This window comes from Manis javanica, chromosome 1, assembly GCF_040802235.1.
Source record: "Manis javanica isolate MJ-LG chromosome 1, MJ_LKY, whole genome shotgun sequence".
Taxonomy (NCBI): domain Eukaryota; kingdom Metazoa; phylum Chordata; class Mammalia; order Pholidota; family Manidae; genus Manis; species Manis javanica.
Window position 1 is genome coordinate 184,384,010 of NC_133156.1, and position 16,805 is coordinate 184,400,814.

The 16,805-nt window shown below is 37.9% G+C and overlaps 1 protein-coding gene across 2 annotated transcripts in view; it reads left to right on the forward strand.

Annotated features, from left to right (window-relative positions):
- Positions 1 to 16,805, forward strand: part of GFPT1 (glutamine--fructose-6-phosphate transaminase 1) — a 75,853-nt gene that overhangs the window by 15,206 nt on the left and 43,842 nt on the right. For both annotated transcript variants that reach the window (XM_036998087.2, XM_036998088.2), the window contains exons 2-4: positions 1,315 to 1,422; positions 3,565 to 3,672; positions 15,355 to 15,480. In XM_036998087.2, coding sequence (XP_036853982.1) covers positions 1,315 to 1,422; positions 3,565 to 3,672; positions 15,355 to 15,480 — 342 coding nt within the window. The remainder of the gene's footprint in view (positions 1 to 1,314; positions 1,423 to 3,564; positions 3,673 to 15,354; positions 15,481 to 16,805) is intronic.

Sequence of the window (16,805 nt, forward strand, 5' to 3'; positions counted from 1 at the left end):
GGCTGTGGTGCTGTCAAAATGGGATGCTTATATATACATGATAACTTAAAAATATTTGCAGGTGTAGGTTTTTTTTTCTTGAATGTAAGTGAAATGTACAATTTCTCTATGTCTTTGGCCTTGTTCTACCCTTTTTGGGAAAGTTCAGACAGTTGTTTCTGGTGATTTTGGGTTCCAGTTTTGGATTTCTTTTCTGGTTTTTGAAGAGCATGATAGTTTACTTGAAAAAATTGCATTGTACTAATGGTGATCATACATATTTTGATGGCTTTGTCGTTAGATATTAACAATGTGGTTGATATGCCTAAAGAGGACCAAACTCAATAGTAATACAGATATCTTTTCAAATGGAAATGAAGACTAGTCATTCTGGAGTTCCATTCCACAGAATTAATCTAATCTCCTTTTGAATCAGTGACATTATAGTGTAATATTAAGAAAAAGGAAAGTTCTTTCATAAATAAGCAACTTGAACTTATATCTCTGTATTTTGGTCTTCAGTTTTTATACATTTAAGCTGCATGCTCTTTGGCTAAGGGCAGTCATGGAAGGCATCAGATAATTTCCATGCTGCTGTTCCTAAATGTGGATTTCCTTTACCTGTGTTCTACTACCTCTTTGCTGTTTTGGTTCACATTGTACTCATCCTTTTTATTCTAGTTTTGCTTTTTCAAATGTGTGCTCCTTTTTAATAAATTCTCAATAGTTGTTAACATTTTAGTTTTTTGTTTTCTGCTAGTGTCTGCTAAACAAGTGATTCAAGCCATTTTCTCTTAAGATGATTATATATATTTTTAGTCCATTTTTGCCTTTCTTAAATAGGTTGTATTTTTCACATCATTGATATTTGTAAGTTATTTATTCCTGTTATGGATAGCATGATCATTGTAAGTAAGAAAAGTGATTCATTCCATCTGTATAGTTTTATAGAACCTGTATGTTGCCTAAATACTTATGAAAATGTTTTCCTTTAAACATAATGTGCAGTATATAGGTCATAAACCACAAAATTGTTGATTGATTTTTTAAATTAAATTTTCCTTGACAAAATGGCAGTGATGAAAGATAAGTGATCAGCGTTATAAGCTTCATTGAAACTAAGCATTTGACATATTTGTTTTAGTCTTTGACACTTATGAGAAATTCCCCTTTATAAAAGTTTCACTGCCTTTAAATAATTTTAAGTGAGGATTTCTCTCTTTTTTAAAGATGGACTCTAGGTTCACATTTTTACATATCTTAGACATAATTATGCAAATGAGATTTTGTCATAATTATGTCAATTTAACCAGAATTTTCTTTTCTTTATTGCAGGTATATTTGCTTACTTAAACTACCATGTTCCTCGCACAAGACGAGAAATCTTGGAGACTCTGATTAAAGGCCTTCAGCGACTAGAGTACAGAGGATATGATTCTGCTGGTATTTCTTTTTAAAAAACTACAGATTTTGCATGCTTCTTGAATCTATTTGATTTTTTTTTCATTTAAAAAAATTTTTAGTTAATTATTTAGTAATGTGTGTTTTTTTGTTTTGGGTAAATCTAAAATCTGAAGAATTTTTGGTTTATGTTTGAAAGGTTTGTTTATGTAATTTCAACAGTATTTTCATTTATGCCTAGTATTATTTCTTGTGTGTATGTTTTTTTGTTAAGAATGTTACTATAAAAATTTAATCACATGGGGACATTTTCATGGTAGAGCAAAGTTCTTGAAGGCTTTGCTTTATAAATTATCTTTTTTCTTTCCTGTAACTTTAATATCTTTTTTTTCCATGGATTCCTTGCTTTTGTCACATAAACTTGCCTGAGATTTTTCTGTCTTAAGTAAATGACAAAGCAGATAAAAATAATTTCTTGTCAACTTTATGTTCTACTCTAGTTCCTTACCTTAACTGTGTCAGGGGTCCCCAAGACTACCCCTAGTTTTGGTGATTCCCTAGGAGGACTCAGCATATATTTTCATGCCTGTGATTTATTATAATAAAAAAATACAGCAAAGGGGAAAAGCACTTGGGGCAAAATCTGGAGGAAACCTAGCATAAGCTTCTAAGAGTTCTCTCCCACTGAAGTCACATAATGTGCACTCAGTTCCTCCAGCCAGTTGTGACAACATGTGTGAAATATTGTATATCAGGGAAGCTCATTAACCACTCAGTGCCAAAGGTTTTTTACTGGGGACTGGTCATGTAGGCACCCTCTGATTAACAGAGACCAAAATTTCAGACTCCTGGAAGGAAAGCAGATACTCAGCATGTGCACTTTGTTTGCACAAGCAGTTGAGGTGCAGTGGGTCATTCTTAATCAGTTAGGGTGGTGGTAACCCTTCTAAAACCCAGGTTCCCAGATGTCAGCCAAGGGCTGACTTTGCAGGGAGCCCTTTCTAAGGATAGCTATGTTAGGCCTGCTGTGTTAACTTTTTTCTGTACTTTTAACATGGCCAGATGTTATGGGCGTTTATCTTCCATGACTTTCCTCAGTTAATAGAAAGTTGATTACTCAAGATCTTTGCTCTTCAAATTCTCTCCTTCCTTAGCTTCTCTGACATCACAGTTCTCTTCCTAACTTGCTGATTCTTTTCTGTTTGTTTTGGGAGCTCCTGTTCTTCCACCTGTTGTTCAAATATTAATGTTCAAGATTTTTTTCTGGGGCTCACTTTTCTTAATTTGTATCTTCATGTGTGAGCTCTGACTTCATCAACCTCCTATGTGCTGGTGACTTACAATCCAGATGTATTTCCCAAGCTGCAGACCTGTATTTCCACCTGCCTCCTAGAAGTTTCCCCCTGGCTAATCCATGATACTGTAAACTTTGCACATTCAGAATTGCATTGAATATATTCCAGTTCTCACCTTACTCCCCACTTTATTCTTTCTGTGTTGCTTCATATACAATCATTCAGCCCAGACTGTTCCTACTTTCCCTCATTATGTTCAGTCAGTGCTGATCTCCACATCACTGATTTCTGTCTTCATTAGCACCCTTTGGTTCAGGCCTTGCCTCATTTTGCTTTGCTGTAGCTGTATTTCCTGACAGCTGGTTTCTTACATTTCTTCCCTTCAACCTATTCTCTACTCTGTTTCCAGAAAATTTTCTAAATGCTCTTGCCATGTGAATTCTCTACTTGACACTATTCAGTGCTTTTCTAATACCTTCAGGGTAACTTTTTAAAATTCCTTAGGAACTTAAGAAATGTGTTCCCTGACATTCCTTCTTTATTTCCTCTCTGAGGTGGATACCCATCTTGTGAATTTTTCCACTGTGTTGCAGTTGCAACCCAACTTGTGGTACTGTTACTATAACCTAAGGCCACACTGTATTGTAATTATTTTTTCCCTTTCTGTCTTCTCAAGAGATAATAGAAATTTGAGGATATGAACTGAGTTATTTTCATTTTTGTCTCTAGCAGCTGCCATAGTTCTTGACATATAATAGATTTCAGTAAATGTTGATTGATGAATAAGTGAACTAATTAAGTGGAAGAATGTTTTCTGATTAAAAACTTTGCCTCACACTGATAATCTGATTGTTTCTAAGTCTTTCTTTTCTACCCCTTGATGATTTAGGTGTGGGAGTTGATGGAGGCAACGACAAAGATTGGGAAGCCAACGCCTGCAAAATCCAGCTCATTAAGAAGAAAGGGAAGGTTAAGGCACTAGATGAAGAAGTGCACAGTAATGTAACTTCGTTTGATTTTTGTCTGCCCTCCCTTTCTCCCTTTCCTATCAAATTACCTTTCTGCCCATATTTGGGGGCCTATTTTAAAAATAGTAACATTTGAAGTTGATTGGAGGGAAGGAAAGTGTTTTTTTTTATTATCTGTACTGGTGAAAAAGTACCTTAGCTTCAAAAAATCACATTTCCTAAGGAAAGAAATTAGTTAGGTGCATTGTGTTCATCAAGCTCATTATCCTAAGGTGAAGTGGCCACCTTTCCTGAGGAAGGACAGAGGCATTGTTAGTGGTGTCCTGATTCATGTGTCTTCACTTGTGGTTGTCTTCATTTTGGACTAAATGCCTATTTATGGCGTATGGTCGCTCTGGATGTTGCAACTTTTAGTAGGTCTGGTGTAACCAAGTAAGTATCATGTTCTTCTCTCATGATTTTCTTACTTCCCTGGTATGAAGTAGTTGCCCAGAGACACATGCTCCATTAAAGGGGATGTACTTCTCAGTATTTAGTTTATAGTATTATGCTTATACATCTTAATTTTTCACAGGAAACTTGAAAATAAGAACTTAGAAGTAGATTGAGAAAATAATTAACAATTTAAAAAAATACTTGGCAAAACCCAGGAAATAGCAGTTTTTTATGTGCCTGATCAAATGGGTGCCATATAGTCATCATATAGGAGTGCAGGTAGAAGAGAATGACGGAGTCAGTCTTTTTTTTTTTATTTTTTCATATAACCAAATATTTAGCACTGTAGTACTTGCTTAACAAATGGAGTCAGTACTTACTTTGCTTGTACTGTGGGTGGAATTAGCTAGAGATAGGCAGGCACCCAAATGATGACACTTCAGAAACTATAGTATAAATTTTCGGTCTACTGTGTATAGTGCACCCTGTATACCAGGCTGATTATAGTAGGCTCTATAGGAGAGAACAAGCAGATTGCTTTAATATTCAGGGGAGAGCTAGTTCCCACAAGTTGGGGAGACTTGGGTTATGTAAGGAATGGCTGTTGATTATATTTGTGCATTGCAAGTGAGAATGGAGGACCTTTCCAGTAGAATAACTTGGGTAAAGATAAGAATAGGGAGGTCAAGTTTGGTGGAATGGTATAGGTGGTCCTTTTAATCTACATCATTGGTAAGATGAGTATGGCAGGCTAGAAAGCAGCTTGTGACCAGAATCACCAACTTTGACTGTCAGTATATCAGAACATGCCTTCACCTGCAGAAAAGTTACAAAAGTAGTGGAGAAATGGGAACTTGACAGGTATTGCTTGTGAATTTATAACTCATAAGTCACTTTGAAGAGCAACCTGGCTGTATCTAAATGGGATGTGCCTGTATCCTATGACCAAGCACTTCCACTCCTGGCCATATACTTGAAAGATTCATTGTAGCAAATTTTAGAAACAGCCTAAAAGTCTGCCAGTAAGGAAGTGGGACAGTAAGTTGTATGTGATACAGTGAATGACCTATGTAGCTTCTGAAAGGAGTACACTGGATCTTGTTCTTCATGTGGGGACATGGGTAATTTCTGGGAACTTAATGTTGAGTGAAAAGAGACAACCTGAAGAAGGATATGTAAAGTATAGTAGTACTATTTTTAAAACACCAAAGACAGTAGTATTTATCATTTGTAAATGCTATTATTTAAGGATACACATTAGCATAACAGCTTAAAGGCACAAATGGGAAGGTGCTCCTTCAGCCTGAGAATCCTCTGGGGAGGAAAGGAATGGGATAGGGTATAAAAGAGCAATTTTTACTTTTTGGATCTTAAAAAAGATCTAATGCACAAATGGTTAGATGTAACATTTGTTAACTTTCCATGTGGGTAGTTTGCGAGGTTTATTTTATTATTCCTAGCAAGTTTCACTGTTTGACCTATTTGAGGGAAGACCTCTCAGAAAAGGCCATTAGATTGGTTATTGGTTGTTTCTGACTTTGATAATACTGGCTAACGTTTATTGATTGCTTTCTATGACCCAGGCACTTTAGTAAGTGCCTTACATATATATTTCAGTTATAACCCATGAAGTAGGTAAAATTATCACCGTCATTTATAGATGAGGATATTGAAACACAGAAGAGTAGGTACTGTCAGATAGTGTAAGCAGTAAAGGCAGTGAAGTTTTGGGGGCAAAGGAAGGGTGGAGAGGGTTGCTGTTCTAGAGAGTGACAAAAATTAAGGATTCTTTTACATTTTGTATCTTTAAAAAGATGCAAAGCACAAATGGCTTTATGTTAATATTTGTTGTTGCTGGACATAGGTACTTGAGTGTTTTATTGCTACCAGCAAATTTAAGTATGTTTGAACTATTTAGGAAAAGAAAGGATGAAAGTTGAGAAAAGGTATGTAGAGGGCAAGAAGCCTTGGGGGTGAAAGTCGGGGGAGAGAGAGGATGCAAATAAGGAAATTACTGAGCTATTACAGTTCAGAAAGGTCAAGACACTGGTAGGAAATTAGCCTTTATAGGAGTCATAAGTAAAATAAAAGCTAAATAAAGCATTATGAGGTGAGGGGAAAAAGCTGAGCATAGTCCCTAAAGTAAAGGAACTATGTAGGATTGAGGCTTAAGGAGAATAGAAAAGATGAACTATCAGTTGAATGAGCTCTCAGCTTAATGTATAAGGAACATGCATACATGTTTCTTAACTGGGAACAATGATACACGTTTGATAATTACCATGACTCAGTTTAAAGAATTATATGATTTACTGTTGCTTGGCACCTTGTAGTGTGGAGGCATGGCGTATGAAAACTGGAGGTTACTTAGACTTAAGGTTCAACAAAGGCTTTAGAACGGAGATAACAGAACAGGTAGGGTGAGTCAGGGGTTGGAGGTCATGATTAATTTATAGAACAGGAAATCTTTGTGAGGCATATACTTATATTGTCATAGCTGTGATTTTTTTATTAGACATTAGCTAATGTTCCTTTGGCAATAGTGAAATAGGTATGGTAATTACCATGAATTTGAAGTGGATTCAATTTATAGACTCTTGTTACTTTCTCCAGTATTGCTTGTCAGCATGTGAAGGGAGATACTGCTTTAATTATAGTTAGCCTAAAAAATTCGTCAGATGTTTTCATTGTGTGCATTAGCCTGCTAAGTAGTGATAAACAGTAATCCTGTTTCTGGAGGTCATTTATCTGGTCACCTTTATTATTCAGACCACAGTTAAATAAGGAAAGAATATACTGATCATTTTTATCCAGTAGTTGATTGAGCCATCCACAAAAATTTGAGTGTCTGACGTATAAGCAGATAACTTGAGTATCTGCTTAGTGCTTAGGATTCAAAGATAGTAAAGCAAGCTGCTGCTTTTGTAGAACTAAAATTCTGGTAGCAGCTAGGTTGACAACATGTCATAAATGTACTAGTGGAGCAGAGTATATACCATTGTGGTTTTAATCTAAGGCTTTGGAGTCAACCAGACTTGGGTTCAAACCCTATCTCTGCTGCTTGTTAGCTGTGACCTAGGGCAGGTTTTGTGACCTCTTTGAGCTATAGCTTCTTAATGTGTTAAATAGAGTGTTGTGAAGATTCAATAACAATGAATATTTATTGAATACTTACTATATACCAGTCATTGTTCTGGAACCTGAGGACATAGGGGACAACAAGATAGGCAAACTCCATTCCTTGATGGAGTTTACCATCTAGTGAGAGGGCCAGACAGTGAACAAATATATGTTAGGTAGTGATTAGTGCTATGAAGAAGTATGGTAGAGGTGACATTTGAGTGGAGACAATGTGATTGTCAGAACGAGGGAATGCTAGGCAGAGAACACCCAAATGCATAGACTGTGCGTGAGCTTGGCCTGTTACTGCTGTAAGTCAGTGGGATGAGCGTACAGCGAGTGGTGGGGAGAGGGAGGAACTGAGGCTAGTGAAGTGGCTGAGGGCTAGGTTATGTAGGGTCTTGTTACTGGGAGGGGTCTTTCTCACCCCTCGTCAGGCACACCGGACAAGGAATATGAAGCAAAATAAGAAGGCTGGAAGACAATTCTACTTAGCAAGGAGAAAGTACACTCTCTAGGGGTGTGTGTGGCCTGAGAGGTCAGGACCAGCCCTGTTTATCTGAATACTTATTGATTTTATGGGAAAGTGAGGGGTGGGTTAACAGGTTCAGATTATATAACTGCTCTGGATCTGCACATGCTCTTACTCCTTAATGCACACACACACAAAAATGAGGTTAGTGGGAGGGTGGGAAATTCTAATGATCATGTGAATGGGCCAACATTGTTTTCTGACATACCTTGGTGGTGCAGGCATCAGCCTTGGGGATTTAATGTTAGTTTAAGGATCATGTGAATGTGCCAAGGTCATTCTTGGACATATCTCAGTGTCCTTTGTGCAGGCATCAGCCTTGGGGATTTCCTGGCCATGCCCTCTTGTTTCAGGCAAAGAGTGGGTGTAAACACACCTAGAAAGGTTACTAGCTTCCACCTCTCCTCTCCTTTTTACTGCTCTTATCTTACTAACTGCCTACTTTAATGGTCTTAAGAGTGTTTTACTACATGTGTAGATTTTACTGCATGTATGTAATGGGAAGTCATTGGAAAAATTTGCTTGGGAGAGATGTTCTAATTTCAGTTTTGAAAGATTCTTGGATTGGTGTGCAAAGACGAGATTGTATAGAGGGAAGACCGGATACAGGGAGACTAGTTAGGATTCTTTTGAAGTAGTCCATTTTAGAGATGACAGTGTCTTGGGTAACAGTGATGGCGTTACCTAGCATGAGTCTTTTGTACCTAGCATGAGTACATTCTCAGTAAATGTTAGCTGTTGTTATTTGTAAAAGGTGTGTTGAGAGCTTTGAGGTGTAATTGGAGAGGGGTGGGAGAAAAGTATGGAAAAGAAGGTGGGGGCCAGATGGTAGAAGGGCTGGTATACCATGAAATGGTGTTGTAGCTTTATCTTAAGAGAAAGTGGTTCTCTGGTTGTATGTTAGAATTTGAGGATTTCTTTTTTTTGTTTGTTTAAAACATTTTAATTTTTTGAATAAGTCATACTTGTACACAGTACAAAATTATGAAGACGCAAAAAGTAGCAATAAGGGGAATTACGCTCCCCAACTTCAAGCTCTACTACAAAGCCACAGTAATCAAGACAATTATAGACCAATCGAACAGACTAGAATTCAGTTATTAACCAAGCATACATGATCAATTAATATATGATAAAGGAGCCATGGATATTCAGTGGGGAAATGACAGCCTCTTCAACAACTGGTGTTGGGAAAACTGGACAGCTACATGTAAGAGAATGAAACTGGATTACTGTCTAACTCCATACACAAAAGTAAACTTGAAACGGATCAAAGACCTGAATGTAAGTCATGGAACCATAAAACTTTTAGAAGAAAACATGGGCAAAAATCTCTTGAATATAAACATGAGCAACTTTTTCATGAACATATCTCCCCAGGCAAGGGAAACAAAAGCAAAAATGAACAAGTGGGACTATATCAAACTAAAAGCTCTGTACAGCAAAGGGCACCATCAGTAGAACAAGAACGCATCCTACAGTATGGGAGAATATATTTGTAAATGACATCTGATAAGTGGTTGATATCCAAAATATATAAAGAGCCCATGCACCTCAACAAACAAAAAACAAATAACCCGATTAAAAAATGGGCAGAGGGGGCGAAGTCAAGATGGTGGCATGAGTAGAGCAGCAGAGATCTCCTCCCAGAACCATATGTATTTTTGAAAATACAACAAATACAACTATTCCTAAAAGAGAGACCAGAAGACACAGGACAACAGCCAGACTACATCTACATCTGTGAGAACCCAGCACCTTGCGAAGTGGGTAAGGTACAAGCCTCAGCCCACAGGGACCTGAGCACCCCTCACCCCAGCTCCCGGCGGGAGGAGTCGGAGTGGGGAGGAAGAGGGAGCCCAGGACTGCTAAACACCCAGCCCTAGCCATCCGCAACAGAGCTCAGACACACAGTGCATGGGGTGCTGGATACTAGGGAAAAAGGACAGTAAAACCTGCGAGTGGGTCCCCACATTTGGCGCCCCTGGGACAAAAGAAAAGCGAGTGCCCTTTGAAAATCCTTAAGGGACAGCGACCTCACCGCTGGATGGAAGCGCACCGGAGCAATCAGCCCAGTAACTGGGAATCCCAGGGAACTCTGGGTGCCCCAATCTCCTGGGTGGCTGCGCAGCTCCGAGGCCCCTCGGTGATAAACAGCCTCCAGCCCATTCCCCCTCCGGCATAACTCCACCATAGCGGCAGTGGCCACGCCCACAGCAACTGGGCAGAGCTTCTTCCACAGTGGCTGGGCAAGAATCAGACACCCTGTCTGCGTGCAGCTGCCCAGCACAAGTTGCTAGGCTAGGGGTCGCTGCTCTCCCAGGAGAGGAAGGCCACAAACCAGCAAGAAGGGACATTCTCCCAGCCGACACGTGCGCCAGCTCCCCACAACTACCTCTATCACCATGAAAAGTTAGAACAATTTGATCCAGATCAAAATCACAGAGTCAACCCCTAAGAAGGAGATAGACCTAACCAATCTTCCTGAAAAAGAATTCAAAATAAAAATCATAAACATGCTGATGGAGCTGCAGAGAAATAACAAGAGCTAAGGGATGACATCCGGAGGGAGATCACAGATGCCAGGAAGGAGATTACAGAAGTGAAACAATTTCTGGAAGGATTTATAAGCAGAATGGATAAGATGCAAGAGGCCATTGATGGAATAGAAACCAGAGAATGGGAACACATAGAAGCTGACGCAGAGAGAGATAAAAGGATCTCCAGGAATGAAACAATATTCAGAGAACTGTTGTGTGACCAATCCAAAAGGAACAATATCTGCATTATAGGGGTACCAGAAGAAGAAGAGAGAGAAAAAGGGATAGAAAGTGTATTAGAAGAAATAATTGCTGAAAACTTCCCCAAACTGGGGGATGAAATAATTGATCAGACCACAGAAGTACACAGAACTCGCAACAGAAGGGACCCAAGGAGGACAACACCAAGACACCTAATAATTAAAATGGCAAAGATCAAGGACAAGGACAGAGTTTTAAAGGCAGCTAGAGAGAGGAAAAAGGTCACCTACAAAGGAAAACCCGTCAGGCTACTATCAGACTTCTCAACAGAAACCTTACAGGCCAGAAGAGAATGTCATGATATATTTAATGCAATGAAACAGAAGGGCCTTGAACCAAGAATACTGTATACAGCACAATTATCATTTAAATATGAAGGAGGGATTGAACAATTCCCAGACAAGCAAAAGTTGAGGGAATTTGTCTCCTACAAACCACCTCTACAGGGTATATTAGAGGGAATGCTCTAGATGGGAGCAGCACTCCTAAGACTAAATAAGATGTCACCAGAGAAAATAAAATCAGAGCAAAGAAAGCAGACCAACCAAATGCTAACCAAAGGCAAAAAATAAAATCAACTACCCACAAAAGCAGTTAAAGGAAATACAAAAGAGCACAGAATAAAACAACCAACAAATAAGAATGGAGGAGGAGGAATAAGAAGGGAGAGAAATAAAGAATCACCAGACAGTGTTTATAATAGCTCTATAAGTGAGCTAAGTTAGGCAGTAAGGTACTAAAGAAGCTAACCTTGAACCTTTGGTAACCATGTGTCTAAAGCCTGCAATGGCAATCACTACATATCTTTCAATAATCACCCTAAATGTAAATGGACTGAATGCACCAATCAAAAGACACAGAGTAATAGAATGGATAAAAAAGCAAGATCCAACTATATGCTGCTTACAAGAGACTCACCTCAAACCCAAAGCCATACAATGGGGAAATGACAGTCTGTTCAACAGCTGGTGTTGGCAAAACTGGACAGCTACATGTAAGAGAATGAAACTGGATCACCGTCTAACCCCATACACAAAAGTAAATTCGAAATGGATCAAAGACCTGAAAGTAAGTCATGAAACCATAAAACTCTTAGGAAAAAACATAGGCAAAAATCTCTTGGACATAAACATGAGCGACTTCTTCATGAACATATCTCCCTGGGCAAGGGAAACAAAAGCAAAAATGAACAAGTGGGACTACATTAAGGTGAAAAGCTTCTGTACAGCAAAGGACACCATCAATAAAACAAAAAGGTACCCTACTCTATGGGAGAATATATTCATAAATGACAGATCTGATAAAGGCTTGACATCCAAAATATATAAAGAACTCATGCACCTCAGCAAACAAAAAGCAAATAATTCAATTAAAAAATGGGCAGAGGAGCTGAACAGACAGTTCTCCAAAGAAGAAATTCAGATGGCCAACAGACACATGAAAAGATGCTCCGCATTGCTAGTTATCACAGAAATGCAAATTAAAACCACAATGAGATATCACCTCACACAAGTAAGGATTGCCACCATCCAAAAGACAAACAACAGAAATGTTGGTGAGATTGTGGAGAAAAGGGAACCGTCCTACACTGCTTGTGGGAATGTAAATTAGTTCAACCATTGTGGAAAGCAGTATGGAGGTTCCTCAAAAAGCTCAAAATAGAAATACCATTTGACCCAGGAATTCCACTTTTAGGAATTTACCCTAAGAATACAGCAGCCCAGTTTGAAAAAGAGAGATGCACCCCTATGTTTATCACAGCACTATTTACAATAGCCAAGAAATGGAAACAACCTAAGTGTCCGTCAGTAGATGAATGGATAAAGAAGATGTGGTACATATACACAATGGAATATTATTCAGCCATAAGAAGAAAACAAATCCTACCATTTGCAACACAATGGATGGAGCTAGAGGGTATTATGCTCAGTGAAATAAGTCAGGTGGAGAAAGACAAATACCAAATGATTTCACTCGTATGTGGAGTATTAGAACAAAGAAAAACTGAAGGAACAGAACAGCAGCAGAATCACCGAACCTAAGAATGGACTAACAGTTACCAAAAGGAAAGGGACTGGGGAGGATGGGAGGGAAGGGAGGGTCAAGGGTGGGGAAAAAGAAAGGGGGTATTACGATTAGCATGTATAATGTGGTGGGGTCATGGGGAGGGCTGTGCAACACAGAGAAGACAAGTAGTGAGTCTACAGCATCTCAATACGCTGATGGAGAGTGACTGTAATGGGGTTTGTGGGGGGGACTGGGTGAATGTGGGACCCTTGTAAACATAATGTTCTTCATGTAATTGTAGATTAATGATCACTAAATAAATAAATAAATAAATAAATAAAAATGGGCAGAGGGTCTGAGCATACATTCTCCAAAGAAGATAATCAGATGGCCAACAGGCACGTGAAAAGATGCTCCACTTTGCTAATCATCAGGGAATCGCAAATTAAAACCATCACAACTTCCTATGCAGTTAGGATAGCCAACATCCAAAATCCAAAAGACAAGCAACAACAAATGCTGGGAATGCTGGTGGGAATGTAAATTAGTTCAACCATTGTGGAAAGCAGTATGGAGGTTCCTCAAAAAACTCAAAACAGAAATACCATTTGACCCAGGAATTCACTTTTAGGAATTTATTCTAAGAATGTAGAATCCCAGATTCAAAAAGACATACGCACCCCTATGTTGATCGCAGCATTATTTATAATAGCCAAGAAATGGAAGTAACGTTAGTGTCCATCAGTAGATGGATGGATAAAGAAGAGGTGCTACATATACACAATGGAATAGTATTCAGCCATAAGAAGAAAATCCTACCTTTTGCAACAACATGGATGGAGCTGAAGGGTATTATGCTCAGTGAAATAAGCCAGTCAGACAAAGACAGGTATCAAATGATTTCACTCATCTGGAGTATAACAACAAAGCAAAAACTGAAGGAACAAAACAGCTGCAGACTCAGTGAACCCAAAAATGCACTAACAGTTGCCAAAGGGAAAGGGATTGGGGATGATGGGTGTGAAGGGAGGGAGAAGGGGAACAAGGGATATTACGATTAGCATATATAATGTAGAGGGGGGCAAGGGGAAGGCAATATACACAGAGAAGACAAGTAGTGATTCTATAGCATCTTACTATGCTGATGGACAGTGACTGTAATGGGGTATTTGGTGGGGACTTGATAGTGGGGGAATCTAGTAACCACAATGTTGCTCATGGATTGTATATGAATGATACCTTAATAAAAAATGAAAGAGCAGTGAAAGTGTCTTTCCTACCCCGCTTAGTAACTCTTTCTAAGAGTGATCCATACTATGAATTTCTTGTGTATCCTTCTGGAAATTTTTTTCATTGAAGTATTGTTGATATTCAATCTTATATTGGTTTTAAATGTACAACACTGTGGTTGAACAGTTAGCTGCATTATCAAATCCTCACCCCCTCTAGTGCAGTTGCTATCACCATTGAAAGATGTTACAGAATTATTGACTATATTCTGCATGCTGTTCTGTCGAGCGTGTGACCAATTTATATTGTGATTGTGAATTATTGTGCTCCTTTGTCCCTACAACCTCTCCCCCTTGGTAACCACTAGTCACTTCTCAGTGTATGCATCTACTGTTGTTTTGTTCATTCCGTTTTGATTTGTTTTTATATTCCACTATATTCCACAAATAAGTGAAATCAAATGGTATTTGTCTTTCTCTGCCTGAGCATAATACCTTTCTCTGTCTTTCACTGAGCATAATACCTTAAGGATTTTTTTTCCTTAATCCCTGTGACCAGGTTTAGGATGATTCCTGGGTAGCTAGGGATGCAAACCACTTTCAAAGCAATGGAAATCTATTCAAGTATTTTAATCATTGTTTCCTGATCAGATTTGAGTTTTAGAATGACCTGATTAGCCAATGTAGAAACCACAAAGACTGTGTGAAAATGCATGGGCTTTCCTACGCAGATACCTGAGCAGTTTTCTCTTAATTCAGACCTAATAATTCTTAGACAAATGAATTTTATATTTAGGAAATTAGAAGGAGGGGGTCATTACTAGTAAATACTACAACTCTTTCTTATTATTTTTTTTACTGAAACAAGCAAGAAGAAATGAGCTTACAGGGAAAAGAAATTAGAATAGCTGGTTTTCAAGGTAAAGGAGTATCAGCCTATGACCCGATACTTTCATAGTGTTGCTCTGTTCTCAAGGACTATTCTTTGATTTTGGAAGCTCTTCATAATTGCAGTTTATATTGTGAGACATGTTTACATTCACTGGTGGCCAAAGCAATTGTAGTCATAAGGTTGTGTGGGATTGAGAAAATGAATTTATTTTTGCATGTCTAATTAAAATGACACTGGTTCTTTTCAAGGCAAGGATTAAATACAGATTTTAAAAAATCACATTAACTCTTTGTCTTTAACTTTTGAGTTTGAAAAATTTCAAGTCTCCAGAAAAGCTGAAAGAATAGTGCATTAATCACCCATATACTTTATCTAGTTTTACTATTGTTAGCATTTTGTCACATTTGCTTTCTCTCTCTGTATATATTTTTTTGGTTGTTATTGGAAGCATTTGCTGTAAATATTTCAGCTACATTAACTCCTAAGTCTTAATTACTGTTTTGAATATGCTTGATCTTCATTAACTCTTAAGTCTTTTAATTACTATCTTGAATATGCCTATACAGTTATTTACAGTTTAAATAATTGTATATTCCAAGTGAGCAGCACTGTAATAATTATATTTAAATACAGCTTTATAACATTACTTGTACAGCATGATTTAATATTGAAATTTTTCATTTTGTCTCCTTTAGAACAGCAAGATATGGATTTAGATATAGAATTTGATGTACACCTTGGAATAGCTCATACTCGGTGGGCAACACATGGAGAACCCAATCCTGTCAATAGCCATCCACAGCGCTCTGATAAAAATAATGGTATGGTCAGATTCTGTGTGCCTTGGAATGATTGTGGATCGGTTGATAGTGGGAGAAGAGTAAGGTTCTTGTGTTTTTGTCACTTTAATTTTTTTTTAATCTGGCAAATTTCAAACATTCAGAAGTAGAAAGCATATAAAACCTGATGCATCCATTACCCAGCCTTAACATTTATCAGTACATGATCAGTTACACTTATCCATTACTCTCCCACCCGATTATTTGGATGCTTTTTCTTCTGTTTACCGTGTCTTAGAGAACTTCCTACAGTCTAGTTCTTGCTAATTGAATGCATCTTACGGTGTCATTTAACATGTTTCTCAATCATCCTTCTGTTATAAATTGGTATGGTGTTTATTTACATCTGGAGGTATATAATGTTTGGAGGTTTTTCTTTTTGTATTGTTAGTAGCCATAGAGTATTTATTTAGGGATTGTAAAATGGTGAGAGTCTAATACTATCATTCCTTCCTCACTTACTGTCTTAAATACCATAAACAGTCTCCTCCGTATCAGCTGCTTAGTTACCCTGTGGAACAGATTATATAGGAAAGGCAGGATAAATGATTAATTTTTTCCCCCTTTATCTACCATTTTCCAGTAATTAATTGGTTCTAACATTCTCTAAGATAAAGAAGTTTCTTTGTAAAATTCACAGATTTAAAAACACTACTTTTTTTTTTTTCCAAAACATGGAAGAATTATCTATATTGGAGTAAAAATCTTCCCATCTTTGGCCATTGGAGCTTATTCAGGCTGGCTCCTGAGTCCTTTTGATGTGACCCCAGTAGTCGCTGTCAGTAGTCTTTGTTCTTTTCTGGTAGGCCAAGATACTCTAGGTTCACCTAATTCTGACCCTAGACTAGAATTAGCCATTACTTTAAGGAGCCCTGGTTCCTTTTAGTGGAAATGATATTTAAAAACTATAAACCAGGTCCTTAGAAGTGGTCATTTAGTAGACTAGGCTATTTAGGTGGACAGAGCTATAAAGTAAATGTATGTACATGTACCGCTTGTGTGTGCATGTATATATGCATACATAAATTTAAAGATAAAACATGACATATGTAACATGACACAGTTCAAATCCAGGGCTATAAGGTTTTTAATCATTGACCTTTGTATTTCCTTTCAATCACACTTAAAATCTCAGTTCTTAACCCCAGCAACACACCTACTTGATTTATCATATGATACGCATCTAACAGAATCATAATACCAACATTGCTGTAACAGCATGTTTGCTAGTTTTTACTAATTTTTTGATCCTCAAAGTGTATCTCTCGGGATGTGTAATCAAATGACTGTCTTAGAGTCACTTGGGG